Source organism: Pleuronectes platessa, chromosome 3 (genome assembly GCF_947347685.1).
Source record: "Pleuronectes platessa chromosome 3, fPlePla1.1, whole genome shotgun sequence".
Lineage (NCBI taxonomy): Eukaryota > Metazoa > Chordata > Actinopteri > Pleuronectiformes > Pleuronectidae > Pleuronectes > Pleuronectes platessa.
Genome location: NC_070628.1, coordinates 10393937 through 10420894, shown reverse-complemented (window position 1 = coordinate 10420894; position 26958 = coordinate 10393937). Strand labels below are relative to the sequence as shown.

Sequence of the window (26958 nt, the reverse complement as noted above, 5' to 3'; positions counted from 1 at the left end):
AGCTGTAATACATCAAATTCATCATGAATTGCTAATTCATATTCTGTTGACTAATTGATAATTGACTTGTCATTGCAGCTTTATTTTGTAGTATAGAAATAAACCACAGTCTACTGAAATGATCCGTCACAGAAATCCTAGTAAGAAAAGAAATGATGAACTGAGAGGATTACATCTGAATCAGAGAAAAAAATACATCCAGTCTATGGTAATAATTTTACTTTATTTAAATGGTTAGGCGAGCATTAAAGAAAAACCCTTTTCTTCTATAGTTACTGAAATAACTGCATAAATTTCAAACATTCCAAAATGAAAATATACAACCATTTATGAACAACAGTTTCAGTGTCTGTGATAAGTCCCAACCATCTTCACATTGTCAAGCAGTCAACATAAAAAAATTTTCAAGTGGCAAAAATCATACATAGCTCCTCATAATCCACTGATCTCCATCCGCACCTTGAAATTATTCTTGATTTTCTCCTTTTGTTTCTGGGTTCTTCACAAGTGGACTTTCTCTGGAGGACAACACCAGCTGACGTACCTATAAAGTCTCCCATCTTATATTTATGTCACGCAGATGATGATGAGGATGAAAGCTGTGGGTTGATCTTATAGACAGTGATTTTCTTATGAGTCACTACTCGAAGCTCATGCCTTTACACAATCAAGGGTCCTTGTCCTTTTTGTTTCCAGGAAAACACGGGGAAATGGTGAGTAAACAAAGGAATGTGTCAGGAGCGTTCAAAGGTGAGTGTGTAGACTGGCTCAAGAAGTCGTAACAAGGCGATCCCGGGGTCGGGCTGGAGTGATGAAGAAGCGTAGTTGGTGGAGGATATGAGGAGATCGACATTTTTAAATTTCTGACAACAGAGCTAAATTATATTAAGATTTTGCTCCTAGTGTAAAGACTCTTCTTTAAAAAAACATGAACATACACATCTATTCATTTATATTTACATGACCTAAAAGCGTCCCGCTCATCCTCCTCTGAATAGGCTATTTAGTCTGTCCAGCTCCTTGCAGTTATCCATGGTCAGGAGCTCTGCCTTCTTTCGCATGCGGTCATCCCTGTACACCTTGGCAGCGTACAGCAGGTCTGTTTCTGGATGAGGCCACAAGGAAAACAACATGAGTGGTACGACAAAAGAGACACTGTTAGTGATGCCATGAGGGAATTCAGAAAGTTACTTCTGAGCGTGTGTTTAACCACTCACTTGTCTGTCTCTCCTTCCAACAGTTATTTCTGACATTAGCTACGTAATCCTCCTCCACATTTTTCTCGATCTGGTGCAGCGCCGAGCCTTTAAACTCAGACTTGAAATCTCTAGAGACATAGTAGTCGACGCGCAGGTTTTCTGTCTGTCGCTTTAAGGTCTGACCCGTGGAACTGGAAGAGATGGGGGGGGGGGGGGGGGACGAGGTGTGAACATTAAGGTATTTCTAACATCCTGTTCTTTAAATTACAGATCACATTTTCAAAAAAACAAAACAGAAAAGACCATTAAATTGGGTACAATGAATGCAAAGTTAAATAGAGGTAGGATAAGAACAACCTCTGAAGAGTGTGTGTGTTCACTTACGGTCTAGAATAGAGGCTGTAAGCTTGAGGGGAAACCATCATCTGGCTCAGTATCGACACTAAAATCAGGACCACGATGGGCATCAACTGGATAAACATTGAGAAACCACCCTGGAGACAAACACAATCCTTCATTTTCTGCAGCACAGGCAATATATAGTGAAATTAACATATGTAGCTTTGCAGAGTTGTGTTATTTATGTGAAGTATTACACATGTGCTAATACAATGCATGCATTTCTTAAAACTTTCAAGATACAAGGACTGAAACCATCTACGTACATCTCCTCTTTCTTCTGTTCTCTCTTGTCGGTTATCTGTCTGATGGCTGAAGGTCGTTCTGCCGTTGGTGAAGGTTTGTGTACTTGCTGCAGATAGAAATAATATTAATAAATAAAACAAAAACAAGTCTACAGGACACGTCAACTTTATGTTCATGCTGGAAACATTAGGCCAGGAGTGTAATCAGGGTAAACGAATGAGAAGCAAACATCTTAATGAAACAGAACACATTTATCGGTTTGATGTCAAACCAATTTTCAGAACCACGAGTGGTGGCAAAATTTTGCATTATTGCCAAGAGGTAATAGATCCTGTTAGTCACAAATTAAGCTCTACAGAGAGCTGCATTCAAGTGCTTTTGTCATGCGTGGCCCGATAAAGGAGTCCATTCATTTTTCCTTATAAGTGTAGGTAGGGTGTGCAGCAATAAAAGTGCAAAAAGTACTGAATTGATGAAATGGCATTAAAAAGAATGATGATTCTCAGAGTCAAGTTATTTATATAGTTAAAGGAAAAACAGCAAAAGGGTAATAATAATAATACATGGAAATGATGAGTTCTGAAGCCCTTAATGTGTGAGAGCACTTACAAGAAGGGAAACCTCCTCCGAAGAACATGTTGAAGAGGTCCTCAGGAGTGATGTCGGCCTCAAAGCCCCTGTGGAAGTCGAAGCCTGCCCCGTGCGAGTGCCCCGGGCTGCTTGGCTCCTCCCCTCCCGTCACGTCGTACTGCCGTCGTTTGTCCGGGCTGCTCAGCACTGCATACGCATTACCAATCTCTGGAGGACAACATGGTTAAGATATAAATTCTTAGATAATCAAAGGACTAGGTCACGTAGGATACACCAACAAGGTTTTTAACCGGTCAAGAAAATCTGTCTCTGTCTTCCAGGCGATGACGTCTTACGTTTACTAGAATAGACAGCTGTGAGTCAGGCGTCAAATCTATACTAAACAACTCATTTTACATCACATACAGTATTTTCAATATCACATGACAGAGATGCAGCACTGCACCCACTTTTGAAGGCCTCTGTTGCTCCGGGTGCATGATTTTTGTCCGGATGGAACTTTAGCGCTAATTTCCTGTAGGCTTTCTTTAGCTCATCCTCACTGGCTTCTTTACTGGCGCCGAGTACTTCATAGTAGTCCTTACACCGCTTTATTCTGAAAGAGAGAGACAGGAAGTGTGAAAAAAGAGGACTGTGGATTATATTTGAAATGTAGGTGCTCTCTTTCTTTCTCCCTTTCTAAAAACAACAGTGTCAGTCAAAGAAACATGTCGATGGTTCTGACCTTACTCACAAAGAATCAAGAGACATTAAAACATGTTTCCCAGAGAGAAATAGTTCACAGCATGACCAAGTTTTCTATCCCCTGTGGTTTACTGATTTGAAGTCTCCACACTCACACAGACGACACTAAACATTTAGAAGCGGCTGTTTGTCATGTGAATGTTCTGCTGCTGCATTTTTAAAGACCCAGAGATCATCAGACATAAAATGTATATATCAGGATATGACCAAATATTTCAAAAGTTTTAAGTTGGTACCAATCACTAAATAATGACAGCAGTGGGAGACTAATGAAGTCACGGTTGACTCTAAAGTAAACAATAATTAAGAAGTCTGTTTCTGTTGTTGTTCTTTATGAAAGACATGATGCAATTTTTAACCCACTGAGTATTCCTCTGAGGACTTCCTTGAACACACCAGGGAAAGGTTCACTGACTTAGTTTAATAATAATTCACCGGCGGGACTGCGTAACAACCGGGAACATGTTCATCTTAGACACAAACACAAATTGCTTCAGACACTCACGTTACCATCAGCAATTTCCTGATGATGTAACTAGAGGGTATATGTGGGTGATATGCAGCGACTGCATTACACGTTCTAATTCTGGTCTAGAATTAGAGCATGTAGTGGTAATCTGCTATCTAGATCACACCACTACATGTCTAACTTCCCTCGTGGGCAACACACAACATTCCCATAGCAATAGCTGTGTGCAAAACACTGCAGCGACGACAGTGTCATCCTTCAGCCCCAGATGAAAGGTTTAGTTGAATGTGATAGAAACAGTGCTGCTTTCACAGGGCAGCAAAATGGCCGACTAAAGTGTCACAGACTCCAGCACCAATTATGCTGCGCTCAGACAAGCACTGAACTCGGGACATTTACCCGAATGTATCTGGAGGGGCTCTGTGTGGGGACGCAAATGTCCCCAACTCCCAAGACAGTAGCTACTAGACATTTTCTAGGACTTTTCTTGCCAGAAAATGTGAGCATACAGCAGGAAAGAGTCTGAAGAACATGCAACAGTAAAAGGACAAAACGAATACAAATGTCTTATGATGAAAAAGAGGAGCCATACATGTAGAAGGGACGCAGACCAAGATGTCAGCTTGGACAGACAATGAGATTCAGGAGCTTTTAATTGTAAGAGCTGAGCTTATCAGCAGGATTTATATATCATGGCCTGCCTCGTTCATGATAAACCCTGAAGCCACGCCTGACGGCCTGGACATGTTCCTGTTGTTGCGTCTTGCTGTTTTCTTCAAATGTTAAATGAGGGTTCACGTCTGAAAACAGCTTGATTGTGACTGAACTACATCATGAAAAGGGAGGACGTTGTAAATACTTGAATTCTTACCTATGCACACCTTCCACCTGGTCTTTGGTGAAGCCTTTGGATGAATCATTTCCACCGGATTCTTTGCCTTCCCTCTCTGACCGGCCACCGGTGCCATCTGAGCTTTCTGCTGGTCTCCTTCTGTATGCGCCATTACCCGCCGAGCTCCCATTCTTCGTTAATGCATCCAACAAAGCTGAAGAAGAGAGGGAGAAGCCAAAAGATGAAGATTAATAGCAAATCATTATGTTCAGTGTCTAACAAAGTACATGTACAAATTTGTAACAACTTCCTAAAGAAAAACCTTCCAAACATATTTACATCTGGAATAACCTTATCACTGCAGTACATCTTATTACTGATTTAACACAATGTAAATCTGCCTCACACCAACTCAACATGAACATTTGCCAAATTTAGTTAAGAACTCTCACTTTGATGCCACAGGCACATGGCTGGTTGAAAAAATGTCAGTACAGGAGGTTCAATGACAAATGTTCAATGTTAGATGTGATTCTGGGTTTTAAAAATCAAAATCAAAGCAATTCTGATACACCTCTCTAAATTAAATAGTAAGCACAGCTTTACTCAGGAAAATAAAAGGACAAGCATTCACAGTTCAAATTTTGCGATAAGCTCCGGCTGGAACAGCCAGACCTTTAAATCTCTTCATTTGAAGCTTTATCAATAAAAGATAAAAAAAGGTCAGAACCAAGAAAATAACCAGAAAAATCAATTTGGGAAAATGTGTACAAATAAGTGTGAGGGAGGCACTGGCTCTAGTCACCGGAAAACTTGTGACTACAGAGTGGGAAAGAACGAACCAAGAGGTCACAGAGTTTAGTTTATTCTAAAACTTAGCATCAGTCACCAGTTCCAGGTCAGTGTGAATGAACAGCATGATTTTTTGCTGACTACAAATCATTCATCATCTTCAACAGGATATCAATGATTAGCCGGTTTACATGTTAACATGGGGATTAAAACCTATCTTTATGGTGAATGATCAATTGACTGCATTTATATCCCAGTGTATTTTGCCTTAGCGAACACTCCACAATACAAGTTGCCTTCACTAATTCATGCAGTACTTCTGTATGCTGCACTTCTTTATCAAACACCATTCACCCTCACACAGAAGCAGTCAGTGGCAATCTAAGATGCGTTGACTTCGGCATGCGGATCGAACCACCGACCCTCTGGTTAGTGGACGGCTCGCTCCAACTCCTGATCCACAGCCACGCTAATGGATACTCCTAAGTAGAGCTGTCTAATTTTTCATTCCAGTAAATGACTAAAAGGGTGAATACAGGAGGTTAATACATATATATATATATATATATATTTAATATGATATCCATGATCGTATACTGTATCATATACACTCTTCTTGATGCTCTATCTTTATATGTTTTTGACAGACCTCCTTCCTTTTTGTGAGCCCATCCACAGTACAGAGCGTAAGGGGGTTAACTGAGGTAGTTGGTAACCAGCTTACTGACAGTTTGACATACAGGAAAGCACTGCGTAACAGGTGGGTCGTCCCCGTGTACAGTAGCTGCTGTGCCGCCTTGAACTAACTGTAAACCATCAGTGGATATAATACACTACATGTCAGCCACAGCGAGACCTATCTACACTCTACATTCAGCTGTTCCAGTGCACATGTAAACCCTCTCTGTGATAGTTACCTAAAAAACCTTGTCAGGCCTTCTCACCGGATGAAAACATTCCACAACAGAAGATACTGACTCTTGACGCCCCTCCTAGGTGATGCACTGTTGAACACCTTTGGTTTCTCTTTTATACTACATCTTTTGGTACTGGACATGACTTGTTACTGGACTACACAATTTTTAAATGTGAATTGCTTTACATTTCAATGATCATCCTGTGGTGTGTGTTCATGGGACCTGTCATCACTAACACGCCACAACTCAATCTCTCTCCTTTGGCTGCAATTTATCTTGCCCCTGGTCTGCCCCTAGTCTCTTGGAAGCCAATCAGGTTCATAATCATAACGTTTATGTCGTATTTATATGTTTATACATTTGTAACCTCTTCACTCTCAAAACTGCAATTGGGTTCCATATTTGCTCAATTTAAACGCTGTCTAATTTGTCCGGTCTCCCTTATGTGACATCACTTCTAGTTTATCGGTTTCAGATGCATAAGCAAACTTCTCTCACAAAAAGAAGAAGTCAGATAAGTACAAATATAAGTATAATTGTTTCCTAAACACGCATTCACTTGCTAGCTCTAACCTGCTAGCAAACGCAGACACGAACAGTTCAAACTGAGGGTGCAGGCAAATATCTATGTTGACATGTGATACAATGGTGCATCTCACTATTTTCCACCTCAACGGACAAGTTATGATGCAACAACTGCTGAGCTGTAGATCCTCAAAGTGACAGTTTATCATCATCGTGACCAAATGAGTGATTAACACATTAAAAATGTCACCAGGCTGCCAGACTGTCACCACGTCTGCCTCTGAATATCGTTATGTCCCTTTATCTTGCATTTTAACTTTTACTCTTGCCCTGTTTTCCCGTTTGTATTCACTCTCATCTGCTGTACTGTAATTTCCACAAGCTATGTTAGACCAATACACAACTTTGTAAAGCTTCACTTATTCATCTTTAAAACTGTATCTATATCTGGCTTCAAACCCCCTTTGACTTAAAACATCTGCCCTGTCAATGTCTCCAGGAGCACCTACTTCTTCACAGTGACATCTTTAGTAGTAGCTCTGGTCGCTGGACTGTCATCTCACTGCAGTGAACTTCTTCTCCACTCATAAGATAAGAAGTCCTTTATTGGTGCCGCAATGGGGACATTTGCAATGTTACAGCGGCAGAAGACAAAACATGATTCACTTGCAGTACTTGGGTGAAGGAATATAAAAGAAATATAAATATAGAACCTTTTTAATATTCCTATGCTCTTGTGTTTGACTGTTCTGTGTGATACTGGATGCCTACATTTCCCTCTGGATCAGTCAAGTATCCATCTATCTCACAATATCACACCATACTGAATATTAAAGAATCTTTTGTGAGTCCCACCTCAGACATCTGCGAGTCCTGGATTAACCCATCACATGGAGGCTCTCTCCGGGTCATTCAGTGTAAAGCCTGGCACCTGACTGATCCATCCCCCACCCCACCCCTCATCCTTCATCCACCCCCGGGCTCCACAGGCCTGCTCTGCCCTCACCTGTCCAGCGAACCTGCACGGCACCCGGCCTCTCCACTGCACCGTCACCACTAACCAGCAAGTTAAAATGTAAGCTAGTTAAAGGTCAACCACTCTTCAAGATGCTAACACAAGCAGCGGCTAGCGTTAGCACTGCTACAATTTGGTCCGACGCGAGCGTAGGCAACAATTGTTTTACCTCTTGCCGTAAAGAAGCATCATTGTGCGTCACCCCTAAACACCCTTATCGCCAAATCCACTGACATTCACCGTGTGTAATGTCGGTGTACTGAGAGCTACGCTTTAGCTAGGTTAGCTAGCACAACACCGGAGGCCTCCCACTGAGCCCGGCGTGCGGCTCCGTTTCCTGTCTCCACGCCACCGCTCAACAGTAACTCGTGTTCACAGGTAAGCAAGTATTTGTGTTACTGCCACACAACGGACAGCAGCGGGTCTGGTGCGAGCCGAGCCCGTCCCGTTCCCCGGTGCTAGCACGCAGCTAGCACCGGGGGCTCTGAGCCTACATGCGGGGCCCCGGGTTAGCTCTGTACCTTTGGCTCTGTCGGTCGGGAACAGCCTCTGCGCTTTGTTTAGAAACTTCGCCGCCTGCTCCTTGTCTCCAGCTTCCAGGGCTGTGGTCGCTATGTTTAAACATCTCTCTGCCTCGTCCCTGTTCCCTTCCATCTTCTCTCTCCTCTTCCTCCTCCTCCTCCTCCCCCGGCGGAGTCAGCTGATCGGCTCACACTCACACACACCCCACGTGGTCTCCAGCAGCACTGACAGCTGAGGACCTGCACCATTACACTTTCATTGTATTCCCTGGTTCATGATCTTTAAAGACAGTGTGTGTTTCAATAAAATGTTTCAGATCCGAGGTAAATTGTCAGTGGTGTAAGATCTTTCACTTTAAAGGGATAGTTCACCCTAAAATGATAATTCACTCATTATCTACATTATCACCACTATGCCGATAGAGGTGTTGGGTGGAGGGTTTGAGTCCACAAAATATTTCTGGAGTTTCAGGGGTAAACAGCGCTGCAGCCAAATCCAATACAGTTAAAGTAAATGGTGACCGGTTCTTCAAACGTAAAAGAAAAAAACATGAAAGCCTCCATATTGCTCCTGTGGTGTCATCCAAGTGTCTGTAAGCACCAACATTCAAATTCGACCAATAATAAATTAATTTACATTTTTAAGTGAACTATCTCTTTAAAGTGTAAAGATACTTCATTACGAGTATTACTCCTCCACATAATATCAGCATGTTTGATAACTGATTAAACAGAAAAATGTGAAATATGTTTTGGTACCAGCTTCTCAGATGAGATTATTCGCCAACTTCACAGTTTTCTATTCAAGTTTCAAGTTGGGTCATTCATTTGTGATGTAGTTTGGACCTTTTCTCAGTGCAACACAGCAAATATACCAGCTTGGGTTTAAGGGGAAACTACATTTGTATACATAAAACAATGAAATCAATTATTGGGAAAAAATGTATGTATTGATGTATTGATAGTGTATTGTGGGGTACGGCCCGTGGTTCTTTTTTTATTCAACAGTACTACATTGCTCAGATTTGCTACATTGCTCATTAATTTCTATTATTTATTTATTTTCTGTAATTTATTCAATCTCTTCACAACCAAAAATATGAACTACAACATTAAAAGTATTAAAACTAGATTGTGACACAGGGTCCGTCCTCAAGATCAAGGGAAGATCTTCTAATGCAAATTATGTAGACAGAAACTGAACGCTGTACAGGTACAGGTCTTTCAGGGCCACTGGATATTGGCCCACTTTGTCCATTACAGCTTTGACCTAAAGTGTCCACAGTAAAAGTACTTGAATCACCTCCTGGAACTCAATTCAATTATTGATACTATTCTTTCAATGTGCTGGTCAATTTCATTTGAATTACTTTACATAAAGTTAGGTAGTTTGAGCCAGGGGTTTCCATACATCTCAGCCGACAACCTTTAAAATAACCAGTGCCAGATATTTGTGACCCTCATTACATGGCTGAAGCATACAGTGGATACTGATTTGAACTAGTCAGCAAAAGGATAATAAAAGAAACTACCAACGTGATTACATTTCTTGTGGCTCTGTGATTTGACGGATGCCGTCTCTAATCATCATCGCCTCAGGGGTCATGTGGGCACAAATAAAATCAGAGGCTGGACGACTTTAAAACAAATAGTGGTATTTTCATTTTAAGCTGAACTAATCTAGCCTTTCGTGACAGTTGTGGCTAACATACACTTTGTGCTCATCCATAAAGATTTTGCAACCCCACCCCCCTTGGTGTATTGCAACCCATGAGGTTCCGACCTCAACTGGCAATCAATGGTCTAGGGTTAGGGGTCAGAACTTCTGAGCTCAACTTCAGGGTGATAGAGCCCTTTAGAGCTGACAGACAATCGAAGGGCTCTGAGACAATTGAACCCAGTGACTCCAAAAGACGTTGATAGTCTTTCTGTGTCAGAGTTGATATTTGTCCTTGAGGCCAATCTGTTTTGTTTTGAAAACAAAGAACCACAATCGTCTTCTTGACCAAATGACAAGTCTTATCGATCTGTATGAACTTGTGCCACATTAGCACAAACATGGAGACCTCTTATGACATCTGGAAAGAATCTAAGTTCCAGTTGGTGCAGTTGTTGATGAAAATCAAGAGGAAAGTCCGACACAGACAAACACTTTGCATATAGACAACATGTCTTTTATATTACAAGACTCACAAACAAATTAGTGAATAACAATATATTTTGAAAGGCTGAACTGTACTAAAACATGAACATTTATAAAAAATAGCATCATCATCATTCTAATCTCAAGAAAGCGTTGATTTAATGTAAAAACAACAGACGAGTAAAATCTCTGAATATCCTGAAGTGTTGACAAGCTGTAGTGTGATTCAATGGAAACAATTTAGGGAAGTTCAGTAGATCAACATCCGAGGTTGCTTCTACAGATTTATTTTTAGACCAGTTTTGTACTTTTTAGACATCGCTCTGTGATGGCTGCGTTGAGGCCCCATCTGGACGAGTTCAAGTTCAGCCAACACAACACAGCGTAGGGAAGCACAGAGAGTTGAGAGCGAGAGTCTCTGGCTTCACCACCTTCTTTTCGTGAAGACTTTCCTGGGATCTTTATGCTGGAGTACGCGAAGGGGGGAGTTTGGCCGAATAGGAGCCCATTGTGTTGAGCGCAGCATGGATGCGGAAATGAAGCCTGGACTCCATGTTGTAGTCTTTGTAGTTCAGCCTACAAAGAAGATCACATATTAGCACCTTGTGTAACACTTTAAAACACCAACAAACTCTTTGAACAAACATGTTCACAATAGTGCAGCTAAAATCTCCTGCTGCGTTCTTCATGTGAAAAAGCACAATATTTTTGATACTTCACTTTCTCAAATCCTTTCATTTTTCGATACACAACCCAAATCTGGAACCACCACTTACTTGACATTCTCGATCACTGAGGTGGCCATCTTGATGTCGCCTTTCTGCCTGTGCACCAGGCCCAGCTCATACATGCTGTACGGCACCAGGTAATTATCATGCTTGATCTCCTTTTCACTGGAATAAAATAAAATGAAAAGTCACCTCAGAGTTCGAATGTGCAGCGTTAAGAAAAATATAATAAAAAAGGTCATTGCACTGATTCCACTGTCACATTCTAAAATGTGGTTTTGCCCTCACCGTCAAGTCACTGACTACATTACATTTTGATCATTCCCAGGTAATTCTATTCAATTGCAGACACAAAAAGGTCTATATCTATAAGTCTCTGTTTGTTGTGTGTATTGATAAAATGTATGAAGTAGACTTTAAAATGACCTCACCTGGAGATGACCTGGTTGAAGCACTTCTCAGCCTGGACCAGACGACCCAACTCTCTGAGACACAAGCCCTTCAGCAGCTGGACGACACACAGGTCGTCTACGTGATACTCCGATGGGTCTACACGTTACACAAAACAAAAACACTCGTTAGTGACACTTTATTTAGATAAAAGAACATTTCACCATTCAAGTTGAGCAATTTCTCTCACTTGGATCATCTCTGAGCTGCTGCTCGGCTTTTTCCAAGGTGTTCAAGATGCCTTCAGTCTGCTCGGGCCTTTTTCCAACTATTGTGAAGCCGTTCCACACGTACATCATTTCCTGTGAAAAACAACAACAAAAACATGGCTATGGTTTAAAATGGTGTCAGGGTTTTGGGGATTCCCTGAAACTAGCAGAGTCTGTGCTTTTTCTTACCAATGCAGGGATGACCAGTTTCACAGGGCTGGAGGACAAGTATCGCTGGGCCTTCTTTGCTGCAAACTTCTCTGTTGGAATGGATTTCCCAGCGATCCTCAGTCTGAGACCATCCACCTGCCTACGAGCCACATGTCTCACATTAACTGCATTGATAAACAAAAGAGTAGGGATAGATTTTTGTCCTGTCCCCCAAACACACCTGAATAACTCCACCACGTCTTCTCCCAGTTCGGTCACTTCTTCCTCCGGGAGCATGCTCAAGATGGCAGCCTTCTGGTACACATACGTAGCCTACGAGAAACAAGCAAACAACTCGTTACGAGGGTAAAACAAGAGACATCAGAAATTTGACCTTATGGCAAAGTGAGACTAGAATTACGGTTTTATTTCCTAATAACCATTTGTTTTGTGTGATAATAACTACTGTAAAGGACAGAAAACATATGAGTGTGGCTCATGCCCCAGCAGATAAAGGGATGGAGAGACACTTTTGCCTCATTGTTGGACATTTGTGTCAAATCTGAGACAATTCCAACAGATTTCACATTCATGAGAAATACCCTGAGAACCGTTGCTGGTTCAGAGGCATAAAACAGTTCAGTGAGATACCTGGGACCACTTGCTCTCTTTGCAGAGGAGGTCAGCGTATCGATACGCCTCCTTCCAGTTCTGTTCAAAGGAGTAGGCCCACATCAGCTCCCAGTAGCAGAGGTGGTGGATCTGATGCCACTCCTGCTGTGCTGCGATACACGCCAGGAACTTCTCCTGGGCCTGCAGAGCAAACCAGACTCAATGAATTTCATTACTACAACTACACAAGGAGAGGCGTGCATCTTGAGTCAACACATTACAAATACTCACAAAGGTGAAGTTTCCTTTGAGCAATGCAATTCTCGCAGTGTAGAAAAGAATGAGCGCCCCCTACGGACCAAATAAATTACATTAATTGAAAATTATATGATCTCACTGGGCAAGGCAATAAAAACACAGTATGTGGCATCTTCAGTCAGAATCAGCGAAACAAGCTGCTCACATTCGGGAACTTTTTGACGTAGGGTTCAAGCAAAGCTTCAGACTCGACCAGGTCTCCTTCACCAGTACCTGATGGACAATAAGAGTGGAGGGGAATCAATTTATAATGAATCGTTCCAAACTAATGAGAATTTTATACATATTAAGAAATATAAAAGAAACTACACAAACCGAGTATGACTGTGATGTAGAGATGAAACATCAGCAGGGTCAGGGTGCTGAGGATCGAGCGTAGGCTATTGCTGGCTGCTCCTTCTCTCAACTGCGATAAGCCCAACTCCTGTTACAGGATGAACAGATTAGTCTTTGATTTAACATAAAAACATTATAAAAGCACTTATTCCGTGAGGCTCAGACGACCCACCCTGTCTCCTGAGAAGCCCAGATACTCCATCAGCCTGATGACTTTGGCTGGAAGCAGAGACAGCATCTGATAACAAAAAGACATGGTTGGTTTGTTTATCATGAATTGTCATGCTGTGTTAATTCTTTCATTACAATACGAAACAGTTTATTTGTCCCAAAAAACTCCACAGACAAGCTACTTAGGTTTTGCATTCCTGCATAACTGCATACTATCTGGAGCCCTCACCAGGTTAAAGGATCCAATGCCCATGTTGACGCCTCCTCGAAAATGAACGTGTGTACTCTTCTGTTTTTCCAGTTCTTTTGCAACAAGGGCCATGGCCTGGCAATCCCTGTTTGAGGAAACGACATTTTGAGACCCATTGGAATTCAATTTAAATATGATAAGGGCTTTAATTGTCTGTTAAGGACCTTTTCACCACAGAAGTCCCCCCCAGGTGTCTTACTTGTAAATCTGATAACTGTTACGTATTCTCATTCCGCCCTTGATGAAGCCGATGATACTCTCATCCAGGAACGTGAGCGCTGCCTTCTGGAGCAGAACCTCAGCATAGCACAGCTCCGCATGCACCTCCTCTGTTGGATAAGAACAAATCCTTCATCATTTTGAAAAAAAGAAATTAGTAGAAATTCACTTGAATGGAAGTGTTTCTAATAAATTATTTGGATCTGTGAATGAGGTTCTATAGTCCGGTGCAGATTCAAATAAAATGCAGACCTAGTCAATTTACATGTAGTTTGTTAAAATGGAAACCTAGAAAATTGAAATGTAGTTTTGTAAGGGCCTCTGAGTGCCATTCTAATAATGTCATGCATTCAGATCTCGATGTGATAAGGTCCAGTTAAATGGGTGGAAGTAGGTCATTAAGTTTGAAAGTTTCCTGTAATTCAACATGAGCAAATCTGTCATATCTAATATCCAAGGTGAAGAGTCAGTGGTTCACTCACCCTCCGTCATAGTGTCAGCTGGTTGTCTGTACCACATGCTGGTCAGTGTCTCCATGAATCCCGTTTTTTTCCGAAATCTACCAAAGTTAAGAAAACAAAACATTTTAACTAGAGACCAATAGAAATGTGGCGGGACAGTGTTTCCATTTTCTTGGAAAAATTACAATCTGTATTTAATATCTTACATATTTCCCAGCTTTGCAAGGTCCCCTGTTGTCCCAGTGTATAATTATGAACCAACAAAAAAAAAGATTTTAACATTGTTGAACTATTTCTCCATACCCCTGACACGTCTGCAGGGATTCTCTCAGTGACGTCATGGCGGCATCCATGTCGGTTGGGTCAAAGGTCATGCCTGCCTGCATCACCAAGATGCTGCTGTAGCCCATGGCGTGGTACATGCTCTGTGTCTTCCTGACGGGGACGGATACAATGATATTTATGTTACTAAACGAAATGGGAATAATGCCAACAGGCTGAAGAATCAGCAGCATTGAGACATCAAAAGTCAGCTGGTGTTTGCTACGCGTGCCAAAACTTACCAGGGTTTCAAAACAGCCAGTGCATCAGCGAACCTGTTGTTCAGAAAGAGGTCGAGGGCGGCGCCGCATTCCTTCAGAGTGGCCTCCAGATCCATTTGAGGGGATCTGAATGAAAGGGAAATGGGTGTTAAGCTTCTAATTAACAACACATGTAAGTCTAAATCTTATCTTATTGATGAGGAGGCACAGTATCGTCAAAAACTCCCACTTCCCACTTTGGTTGAGCCTGTTCATTGTATATCCAACACATTCTCTCTGGTACAAATCGTTTTAATCTGAAGATGTAAGAAGTGCATTTTGTCGCTGAGCAGATTGTGTGAAGGGAGTTGTGTGGAGGAGTCAGACAGCTCATCACTTCACTTCAATGTGTTTGGGTGTGTACATGGAGCACGGTGGTCAAGGGGCTGCTTAGGAGCATCCAGAGCTATTTCTCGCCATACACGCTGAAATGCACGCACACAGGGGCCAATGTCGGCTAAATGGCTTAATGTAGAGAAATAATTCTATTAAAAAATTATAATATCACCAAGCATTAGTTCTGCAAAGGTATTTTAAAATGCTCAGATGATAAACCTTCTCATTTAAAAACAGAGAGAGGCAATGTGCTACATGTGGGGGGGGGGGGGGGGGAGATCAAATGACCTTGTCACATCAAAATCTTTGAAGTCAGTGGTTTCTTCTAAGGTTCAGTCAAGACTGTGAAATAGGATTCTCCATGTTTTCTCTCATATATGAAACTTAATCTACTGCTTTTGACTAATCAGCAGTGAGTTGTTACATGTTTAAAATACTACTAATTAAGTAAAAAAACAGACAGCATTTAAATGACACTTACATTGTTTCCTCACTGGAAAGGTTCACCTGGAATAAAAGAAGAAAAAGATAAAACAGAGATTAATTTGACTAAACTTTGACCAAGCATGATTATTATCAATAAGCCTCTTGCATTAATTCAAAGCAGAGTGCAAAGCATACAGAGGACAATACAATACCATCACAGCCACGCATCTGTGCCAGCTTACCCCTTTCTGATCAACTACACGGTAGATGTTTTGCGCTGTACAAAAATCAAAACCACATTCAAACCTGGCAAAACGGTGCGATTGTGCATCTGATCAGTGAGTTGTGGGTGAAGTCTGCACGCGGTTTCCTGATCAATGAAACGAAAACTCCAAGTGGTCATGCACAGAGAGGGCGCACCTTGCAAACGGAGCCTACCTGCTTCACTGAATCATCCGTCGTCTCCATTGGATGCGCAGTTTTTTGTCCAGTTGCACAGAAGTGAAAGTGCAACTTTAATAGAATAAATGCGCTTGGACCTAGAAGACGAACTGATAATATTCCCTCCCGTCGTATTTATAGGCTATGACAACGGGAGGGGCCACATCTGAAGTCCAGCCCACGTGGTTTATTTGAGGTCCTCCTCACGCCACAGAACATGAAGCAGGACGACATCAGGATTTCTCTTCTCCTGCAGCACGGACAAGAAATAACTCATCACATCCAGAGTCGATCCCTTTAAGGAGCAGTTGCAGTGCCTTATAATATGAAAAAGTTCATTTCCAGATAAAGCTGGAAATATTACTTTTCTGGCTTTAAAATATGAAATATATATGAATATATGCTTATTAAATATTTTTGAGAACTCTGAATCATGATAAGAGGCTTCAACTGTCAGCTGTTTACAAATCTAAGAGTTCTCACAAAAAATGTCATAGTTTTTCAAAAGCTTGTAATATGTTGTTGTATTTAGGATTTTATTTTGTTAAGTATCAAGTAACCTCAGCGGTCAGATAAATGGACCTGAGTAGAAGTGCAGCGGTTCTTCCAGGAATAAATACAAATCACAGAAATGATTCAAGGTTCCTCAAATAAGTTCTGCACTCAAGCTACGTACTTGATAAACAGAGGCAAGGATATGAAGGCGTCTCCATCACAAATCACCACCAAGTCATCCAGGGTCAAACTCCCCCAGTTGCTCCACGACCAGTCAATGGTTTCACTCATATCTATCAGGACAGGGGCTGTTTGACTTCTTTATCACTATTTCGGAATATGTGCACACATGTGATGTCCCTTCCTAACTAATTCTCTCTGGTGGTTTTGTCATTTCTCCTGCTGCGCTGCTCTTTGCTCTTTGAAGACGATGATTCAAAGGATTTCATGAGGGGATGAAGCCTCAAACAGTTTGTTAGATGATTGATAAAATGTTAAACCAACTTTCCAGCGTATTTTCATTGTGTTAGATAAGACGAAATTGGGATTCAGTCTCAACATTTTAATACAGTTTCAGCTATTTTCTTGTATTGCATTTTAAACAAATGCAGTTGTTTTATTGTCCTGATCATCACGAATAAAAAACTGACAGAAACCTTCTTGAATAAATGTGGTCGTGATATGAGAACGCTACTGTACAGATTTGTTCCAGCCATTATTTAAATATTTCTTATTCTACCACATAAATACATCTTATATTTGGTGAGAAACCTAATGTTATTCATTCGTCATCCAAAATACATATTTAAACCATGATGAAATTAGTTTATTTAACAGCCATACGCAGATAGGGAGCTTGGATGAACTGGGCCAGTAGAGCTGACTTTAAGATCGACCTGGACAGAGCTTTGGAAGGCAGAACCAGGCAGACTCAAGTTCCTGATCCAGGCAGACTATGATGTGCTGCCAACCTGCATTGTTGGGATCCGGCCGATACCCCAGCATGCTCCCTGTGCCTGGGAAGAGGTTCTTAGCTGCTGCCTGAAAGCTCTGGTAGAGGACAGGTACAGGTGGCAGCATGAGGTACTGAAGGCAGTATAGCTGACACCATCTTAACAGGGATCCAGCATAGGAGGCTGCGCCCATAGGCACAACATCACCTAGGTCTGTCCGGCAGAAAGACATCAGGTGACGCACAGCGCCTCAACTGCAGGGGCTTCTGCACCGGACCCTTAGTCGGGAATCCAAGGGGTTGCAGGAAAGAAGAGTCACCAAGAACATCCCAGAAGCTGCAGTAAAACCTTCCATGTGGCAGTGTACCCGAAGGTGAGAACCATGGTGCAGTGAGCTTCTGCTGAGGACACACGCCTGGGAGGATCCCCCCCGGCTGGGTCACCTCGGTGAGACCCGAAACACCCTGTGACCCTGGTGTGTCTAAGCTGCCCCAGCTGGTGTCTAGCAAACTAGAAACTGTGTTCTACCCACAAGGCAGTTTAATTTGAGAGTTCTGTGTTTTGGCTGTTCAATACTCAGAAATGCTGTGTTTTCATGATTAAATAAGTTAATAGGAGACAAATCGCATCAAATTTTACCTACACCAAGGAGGTTATGTTTTCACCCTGTCGAATAGTCTCTTTGTTGTTTAGTTTTTTTCTCAGAAGGGCTACGGAAAAGCCAGTCAGCGTATAACCACATAACCAGGGGGAGGATAAGACCTGAGCCAAGAAAGAATCCATTATATTTTGAGGCGGATCCAGACAGACAAGCAGATCCAGATCTTTCACATTGTGGCACAGTTTCTTTTATTTTCAATTTGGACACGTTTCCCTGGGAATTAACACATCGAGCTTGATGGAAAAAATCTGTGAGTGTTTGAAATTTGATGCAGTTGGATGCGCCAGTCTTGGTTGTTTATTTAATCATCATACAGTGGTTATGATACCACAAGTATGTTGCATATTCCAAAAACCTTTAATATAATGTTTTGTTAAAAATAATATTTGAAAAAGCTTTAATTTCTGCTCTCTGTAAACTTTTGATCAATTCTACCTAATGATCTTACCAACATTATAATTTAATTTTAATTTTATTTGCTTCCTAGTGTTTTTAACCTCTTATACAACACTATGTAACCTTGTGAGCGTAAATAACTCGTATTATTATTGTTATTATTGTGAGTTTTTATATCTGAACTGCAGACGGACATATGAGCGCCGCAGCCGCCTGATCCCAACAACTACATTGCCCACAATGCCCCGCGCATCTCGCACTCTATCCGGGACAACATGGCGGCGTCCGGAGGGTCCACGACCAGCAACACAAACATACCAGAGTACGAATACTCCGACGTGAACACCAAACCGTTTCACATCGGCGGCTTCAGGAGCGAGTGGCTGAGCAGACTGACGCCCGAGGACTACTCCTACCAGCCGGAGGAGGAGGACACGTTTGACGCTAACTTCGCCAAAGAGCACGGGGTCAGTGCGGAGACCATGGCGGAGCTGAAGTCCGTCTGCAGGTGCGTTACCTCCCCCGGGTTATCAACTGTCCTCTGGGTTCAGATTCACTTTGTCCTCCAGTGCAGTTTGACTGGAGGACGCAGTGGTACAGTCCGGGTTTCAGGCCCATGAACAAGAGGGAGGAAAAACTACTCAAAAAAACATATGAACAGAGGAAACGTGTAGAAACCTCAGAGACACACACATGTCACGTGTTCCTGAACAAATAAACAAAATAACAGTATTTGTGTTAACACGTAAGAGAATGTCTGATAGAGATGGAGGGAGCTCTTATCAAGCAATGGTGGAATATGTGAGCAGGCATATTGTATTGTGATCATAGTCCTCGATCCACAAGCGCGTTCATGTGGAAGAGGTTGTGTTGTTCATTTCAAGCAACGTTATCAGATCCAGGCATTGGTCAGAGTGCGTTGACAAACGAAGCAGATGGCAATTATAAGACAAATTATAAGTTAAAGCAGTACAGCTACAGGACCACCTACAAGCAGGGAATACAAATAAGAAGAATAGGAACAATAAAAGGAAAAATGAAATGTCAAAAACATCATGTAACTAGAATAAAAATAAGCACCAATAATGATTTCCAAGAATAAAAGTCGGTCACAGAATATACTTTAAAAAAGCACAATAAGAAAAGTTATTCATAATCTGACGAGTGAGTATTATGAGACTGGTTCTGCTGACACAGTGTGGACGGTGTCTCTTGGAAGACCATCAAAGTATCATGACTCTCAGGAGGCTGCGGTGGTTATGATGGATTTATTTATTCACACCCTGCCGCTTGAGGTGCTGCGATGGTTATTGATAACGCGATCAGTTCTCAGAAAGATCCTCAGTTGTGATAACAGATTAACGGTTCAAGTCATTTATCAGGCTCGAGAATGTTGGTTGAGTAAAACCTGGAAATCCAGTGACGTCAGCTGCTGCTGAAAATGATTATTTAATCAGTTTATTGATGGTTCATAGTCCAGATGAGGAAAGAACTATCAAAGGAATCAATAAGGTTGCAGCCAGAGTTGCTTGCTAGTTTTACATTATTTACATTAAGACCATGGTGACAACACAAAGACAGAGTAAATATTGCATGTGTCACAGAGTTGGGACCAAATCCTTTTTTCTTTTTTAAACCATTAAAAAACTAGATTAGCTCCCAGTAGAGCACATACTTCCACCCAGTCCCAGCAACAGTCCCCTCTAATTCAATCCAGCCATGATTTATTTTCAACAAAGCCATGTTTTACTCTGTGGGAAATTGGTAAAAAGAATAATAATAATAATAATCCAATAATTTACAAGATTTAAAAAAATCCCGGGTAACAAGTATAGGTTCCTCATGAAGCAGAAGACCAATACAAATGTTATCAAAAACCTTCTTCCTCTCCAGATACAATCCTTCAGTGCTTTGCAAAAGTATCACAGGACTTTGTTTTTCTTTCTGTCTCTTTCAGTATCGATTCACTCCGTTGCCATCCTGAGGACGAGCAGCCCGACCCGGAGGTGGTGCCTCCGAACCCGACGCTTCAAACACTGATGTAGGAACCTTTCTCAATCTACAGTATACTACGTCCCATCAGCGTGTAACCAAATCCGTGTTAACCTTTCTGTGCTTTGATTCTAATAGAGAAAGGAAAAAGAAACAAGATTATAAGGCTTCTCGGAAAATCACCAAGAACAGACATGACCTCTACGCCAATGAACTGGTGAGTCCACTGGGGTTTTTCCCTGAAATGCTGCCATAGATTACTTATATTCAGTTTGACAGAGGAGATGCGAGACGCTCGTATCACTCTGCTTGGTTCCCTGTTTGGTTTCCAGGAGCGTTTAACTTATGGTATGAAACCAGAAGCAGTGGATGACATACTGCCGGAGGGAGAAGTCATTCTGACCGTCAACGTCTACTACCCGGCCAGTTATGATAAAGTGAGTGATGGACATGTTTTCCCCCTCAGGGCTTCAATAAGCATCAAACCTTCCAACGCCTGCATCTTCACACACACACACACACACACAGTTTCTTGTTTGTTACTCCTCGCTAGCCCTGACAGGTCTTTGTCTATTTCCCTCTCAGTTTAACTACGTCAGACCCCACATGACCTTGCTGATGACGGGCTCCCACAGCTTGGCGGAGTTCAGGGACGCCATTTGCTGCGTCAGCGACCTGCAGGTGTGCGGCGAGTTCAGCAACACGCCGAACATCGCTCCCGACTTCATCAGCAAAGTGAGTCAACTTCTGAAACTCCAAGCAAGTTCCGTCCATATTTATTCTGTCATACGCTGGAGGCACAGGGGTTTATATTTCCATGTGTTGTGTTTTCAGGATCACTACAAGTCAGCTTTCTTTTACTTCGAAGGCGTTTTCTACAACGACATGCGGTACCCGGAGTGTCAGGACATCAGCATGTAAGTTCTGCCTTTTTAATTTGGGTGGGGTTAAAATAAAAGAGGCCAATGGAGGGCTAGTGCTGACATCCAAATATCTTTTCTCATATAGTTGAAAGGAATATTTCTCATCCTCCAGTTTCTTAATGAAAATCGCTCAAAGTCTGCATCATTATCTGGATCTGTACTAAATTTCTAACTTGAGAACAATAAAACTCATAAAGATCTCTGAATTACTTCTTGATAAATTTACAAAAATAGCAGAAAAAAACGCCCTCACCATACGTTTATCGCAATGTCAAAGAAAGGGGTGGAATTAATCATAGCTCCACCACCTTTATCAGATCCACTCCGAAAGTTAGCAAGGTCCTGCTCAGAGCAAAACAAACCGCAACGGAAACTCAACTTCCTCGGTGGAGGGGATCACTTTGGGGTTAGCGTTGGGGGTTTGAGAAATTTCTCTTCCAAAAAAAAACCTGTCAGTAATTTTTTAATTGAGACACAACTGAAGCATCATGCTCCAGCTTTAAGGTCACTCCACGATTAATGTAAAAATAACAAACGATTGTCTCACAGAGGTTCCGGTCACGCTGCTGGTAACAGTGCAGCTTTGCAGTTTACGCATTCAGCACGAACCAGGAGATCTCAGCTGGAACGGCTACATTTACTGACTCCTTGAGATTCCTGTTCAGATTAAAAAGTCCCAGCCTGCTGCTCATGTTATCTAGAGCAGTGGTCTCCAACCCGTCGCTCTCGATCTACTGGTCGCTCTCGATCTACCGGTCGCTCTCGATCTACCGGTCGCCCTCCCAATCTTCACTGCCGATCCCCCAACTCTCTGGACTCACTGGTTGTTGTCGCCCCGCAGATCAGCTGTGTGTTGGTTGTCTGTTTTTCACACGCGCTGTGTGTCTGCTGCTGGCGTCTGAGCTACTGGTTTATCTCCTGCGTTTCCTTCAAGGACAAGTCGGTTCATGTACTAAACCAAATGTCAGGTATGAAGATGCGCATCTTTCGGTCTGTCGATAACAATCAAAGCCCGGGTGGAACAAATGAGTGGATTCCCAAAAGTGAAACCCCTGGAGTGCCTTCACTTTGAAACGGGTTCGGAAATACATTTGTGTCGTAAACATATAAACATTGTGGTTCACAGCAGAATAAACAGAGAAAATGATCTCACCTGGGTTTTAATGTTTTCCCATGGATTTATGTCACAAACAAATCATTGCAACGCTTTCTAAATGCCTTTTCAAAATAAAAGCACTCCATTGTTTCTGCTAATGCAATCTATTCCCTTGTTTAAAAAGTTGTCAGTCATTATTTAATTGAGACACAACTGAAGCATCATGCTCCAGCTTTAAGGTCACTCCACAATTAATGTAAAAATAACAAACAATTGTCTCACAGAGGTCCCGGTCACACTGCGGGTATATTATTATTATATTTGTGAAATATTTGTAGAAGCGGAAGATGCACAGCTTCATACTGTGAAGTACTGGTATTTATCTGAGTACAAGGGACTTCTTTCATACAAGGCAATAATCATATTTGCGGCCATAATCAAATCCTAGATGTAAGTAGCAGCTCCTCTGCAGAACATGATGTGGAACTGAGAAGCTACACATTGTGCAGTGTTAACATTAATTGATATTAATTCGAATATTCTGCATTAAGTAGAAAAAGTTGCGTGTATATTTGCTTCTTGTACATTCAGCCTTTAACACAAATCGCTAAAAATAATAAATATGACCCTAAGTGTTTTCTTTGGAAGATATCAGGATGGTAGATCTCGGCTTACGTTTGGAATTAAAAAGTGATCATGCGCTCGAAAAGGTGGTTGACCACTGATCGACAATAATCTAAGTCATAAGCAGACTGGCCACGATATTTAGGGCAGAACATTGCTGTTGATCCGCTTCCATTCTCACAATAAAATGCCCTAAAAACTTCAGCTGGGAAATTGTTGTAAGCGAAGAGATTTGCTTTTGGTTCCACAAAAATACCTTATTCTTAAAAGATTAGCTTCAACAGTAACCATGTCTTTGCCCGTTTAAAATGTGCGGTCTCATAAACTGTATGTCGGTCTGTGGCAATGTTACGTAAAAGCGTCTGATGGAGGTCGTGCGCTCTGTTGTAGGAGAGCTCAATCCTCCATTTGCAGGCGCCCACGTTCTCACCTGGTATATTTACACCTCAATGTGGTCCCAATGCGTCCCTGACCATCCCAGGACGTCTTGGATGCCTTTCCACCTGTACTGTCGTGTGGTCCAGTGCTGTCGGATTGAATCTGCCAAAAATGTTAATGCAAGATAAAGTCCTGAGACAATATTCACGTGGGTTTCCTTTGAGGATCAGATGGTTCTGTGGTTCTGGCCCCCTCACCCAGGATCCTCAGAAATGGACTCGCCAAGACAAAACCGCAGGACAGACGGACATCAGAGTGAGAACTGGTGCGTCTCCTAAAACGAATGGACGTGCGCTACTATCAATTGCATACACATTCAACCCTGAGTACAAGGGTCCCCCTGACTCCATGTGTTTGAATTGATAAGGGACCCGTCCTGACTCTGCATTAACTGATGATCAAGCAATTGGAGTCATATACGGTTAAACTAATGATCTGAGCCTGTTTGGTTTAGAGTAATATCAAATGGAGGCAAGAGGCAAATCAAGTTTGAGACGTAGGGCTCAGCACACTTTTGGAAAATGTCCTAAATGATCCAAAAATCTGTTTTCCTGTCGGCCTGCTTATGCAATGTTAATAGGCCAAGCACTCGTTCTCTGGTTCATGACTGTAAAGTAGAGGACAAATTAGCCACGTCAAAATAGCAGTGCAATGGTTCAGGGTCATGTCGGCTTGTTGCAACGAATCATGAATTAGATGCTTGTTTGGATTCACCCTGAAAACTGGTGCTGAGAGAGAGAGAGATGTTGGAGAAGACAAAGAATGCTCTCTGGCTAATTAGTGTTCATTCATTAACTTTAAATTCAATATCACAGTATTCAAATGATCTGCTCCCTAGAGTCATATATCCCTTTTAAATATCATGAGAAAGAAGCTTTGTCACTGAAAGACCATTTCCTGGGAAAGACTCGAACATGATGCCAGCAGAACCTCGGGATTGAAACTGAGCATAATGTGATGTATAACCTCAAATGTACATATCTGTGATCGACTTCCTTTTCACGACAGGACGACGATTGAATGGGCAAAGAGCCACAACTTCCCGTCCTACAGCCAGGCCAAGATGGAGGACACGCGCTTCATGGACCTGAATGTGAAAGTGGGCTTCCCGTACCTCTACTGTCACCAGGGAGACTGCGAACACCTCGTCATCATCACAGACGTCAGGTCATTACCGAAACTAGTACTATGTTCTTCTTCAGCTGAAGCCTGAGGTGTCATGTTTTCAGGTGTCCTGTCTGTCCCACTGTCCCATGGCAGGAGACCAAACTGTGGATGAAGAGAGTGTTGAGCATCAGCCATAACAGCCCTTTCCCTCTGAGTGGCTCTAACATCAAAAACATGAGGGGTAATAAAGTTAGTGCAGACAGGGCTCTGGCAGAGTTGGGCAGTCTTCTCCAACCAGCAGATCGTCCTAATAACTTCTGTGATCTCCTGACTTTGCTGTAGCGCCACCAGCAGGTTGACATCAGTGAGAGTCTCCTGTTAATCTTCTCCTCCAGCACATGACATTAGTGCTTCAGAAGATAACCCGCCCCCCGTCTTTCAGGCTGGTCCCACTTGTTTGTTCTTTGACCCTCACCGGCTGCTCTTTTTTAAAACTTTAATAGCTTCAATTGTTTTTCACAAGCTCTTTCTTCTTTTCTGTGTTTGTATGAGACACACTTCTGAGTTACCTTTCACTTATTGTATTCTTTTCACTAATTCATTAGGCTTTTTTCAAATTTTTTGGGGGGGCCAGGCAAAGGTGACGTTGGGGTCACTAAATGTTTGCTTGAAAAATATGTTATCATTATTATTCTCTCTTTCTAAACACCAACAACACAAGAATAATAAAAGAAAAACCAAATGTTAAAACGATTGTGAGGTGCAGAACCCCTTCCAATAAATCATGTTAGTACAAAAATGAGGAGAAGACACAAATGTAAACAGGAATTATCTGTTCAATAATTCCACAAATCTCTGTCTGTCTGTGGCTCTAATATCTTGAGGATAGTTCATGTTATCTGCTTCACACTTGTGTATTGTTGAGAGCTCAAATGTTGCAGGTCACTTTTACAGTTTCAGAAAGAAAAGCTACAACCAGCCCATTGCAAACAGGCAGGGATGAAACTGAGTAAAATAAAAGTACAACTAAAGGTTAAAGTTGAATAAGACAGGTAGAGGATGAGGATCTAAACCAATAAACCATATTTCTTTAAAATTTGATTGTCAAATCAGCTGATATAAGAACCTGTTCTCAGGTTTATGAACTTTTCAAAATTGAATGTGCCACTTCAAATTAGCAGATCATCTAGGATCAGTTCAGCCTGTTTGAACTAGGTTACCTTCATGACATGATAAACTCCTGATGTGAACAGGATACTGTCTGAATCTCTGTATTATCTCCACAAGCATATGGGAAAAAAAAAGCCCCTTGTGTTCAGACAGGATTCTTCTGTCACAAGACTTTAGAGATCATTAGGTTTCATCCCAATAGATCGTAAATGTATACGAGTCGATTAGCTGGTGTGAACAGGCTAACCACACATGAAAGCAGCTTAACATTACAAATGTGAGACAAATCTCTGTTCGCATCACTCACAACCTTTTCTCCCCCCCCCCCATCTTCCCATATTTGCAGACTGACGCACAAGAACGACTGCCTGGACAAGGAGCTGTATCCGCTCCTCACTCACAAACACAGAGTAGCCACTCAGAAGTGTTCCGTTTGCCATATCTTCATTGGAAGGTGTGTATTAAAACAAAAAAATATGCACGATATGACAGCTATTTCCTTTTTTAAACTGCATCCCACATCATTTGTTTTTTGCAGATGGTTTACCACCAACGACGAGTTTGCTCCCAGTCACCCGTGTCTCTTCTGTGACAAGTGTTTCCGGACGCTCCACTACAACGAAGACGGCTACAAGCTGGGAGACTTCCTGGCCTATCCCTACGTGGACCGAGGGGCCTTCAACTGAAGCTCCTCTGGAGTGACTGGGTCCAGTCACTGATTTATTGCTGTATAATACAGTTAAATATCTTTGTTTTTCACAAAGAAACATTCTTGTGCATTTGTTTATTTATTTGTTCTGGTTTTTTATATTTCTGTTTGAAATAAATGGTCAAATGTACTGCTTATTCTTTGTTGCATTTCAAATATGGAATTGTTTAACCTTCTTCCCATTGATGGAACAATATCAATAATAATAGAGAGGCTGAATAAAGGACTTGAAGAACAAGGACATTCTTTTTATGTCTGCATTAAAAAAATGGTACTTCCTTAGGAAACACAAACATAGCTTCTTACATCTGCC

The 26958-nt window shown here is 41.9% G+C and overlaps 3 protein-coding genes across 9 annotated transcripts; 1 reads left to right on the top strand and 2 right to left on the bottom strand.

Moving 5' to 3' along the window:
- Positions 1–204: 204 nt before the first annotated feature.
- Positions 205–8444, bottom strand: dnajb14 (DnaJ heat shock protein family (Hsp40) member B14). The gene is made up of 8 exons (XM_053419295.1): positions 8251–8444; positions 4520–4694; positions 2885–3030; positions 2454–2642; positions 1865–1950; positions 1584–1693; positions 1218–1390; positions 205–1105 (listed from the first exon to the last, which is right to left on the bottom strand). Exons 1-8 carry the CDS (start codon positions 8381–8383, stop codon positions 981–983), a joined length of 1137 nt encoding a protein of 378 aa, XP_053275270.1. The 5' UTR covers positions 8384–8444; the 3' UTR covers positions 205–980.
- Positions 8445–10402: 1958 nt separating this feature from the next.
- Positions 10403–23962, bottom strand: LOC128437146 (tetratricopeptide repeat protein 39B). Of its 7 annotated transcripts, XM_053419185.1 has the most exons (20): positions 23857–23962; positions 23652–23761; positions 16079–16331; positions 15696–15721; positions 14861–14965; positions 14601–14732; positions 14319–14395; positions 13817–13946; positions 13597–13702; positions 13369–13434; positions 13176–13284; positions 13006–13073; positions 12834–12893; positions 12582–12743; positions 12172–12263; positions 11970–12090; positions 11762–11873; positions 11553–11670; positions 11170–11286; positions 10403–10969 (listed from the first exon to the last, which is right to left on the bottom strand). In XM_053419185.1, exons 3-20 carry the CDS (start codon positions 16106–16108, stop codon positions 10855–10857), a joined length of 1746 nt encoding a protein of 581 aa, XP_053275160.1. In that variant the 5' UTR covers positions 16109–16331; positions 23652–23761; positions 23857–23962; the 3' UTR covers positions 10403–10854. The 7 variants fall into 7 exon arrangements, with proteins under 7 accessions (XP_053275160.1, XP_053275162.1, XP_053275161.1 ...); XM_053419187.1 differs by lacking the exon at positions 16079–16331; XM_053419186.1 differs by lacking the exons at positions 23652–23761; positions 23857–23962 and adding an exon at positions 16758–17527.
- On the top strand, positions 18852–26893 carry snapc3 (small nuclear RNA activating complex, polypeptide 3). The gene is made up of 9 exons (XM_053419191.1): positions 18852–19094; positions 20544–20627; positions 20717–20795; positions 20911–21015; positions 21164–21313; positions 21413–21495; positions 24668–24826; positions 26283–26390; positions 26475–26893. The coding sequence occupies exons 1-9, from the start codon at positions 18862–18864 to the stop codon at positions 26620–26622; spliced, it is 1149 nt and encodes a 382-aa protein (XP_053275166.1). The 5' UTR covers positions 18852–18861; the 3' UTR covers positions 26623–26893.
- The last annotated feature ends 65 nt before the right edge of the window (positions 26894–26958 follow it).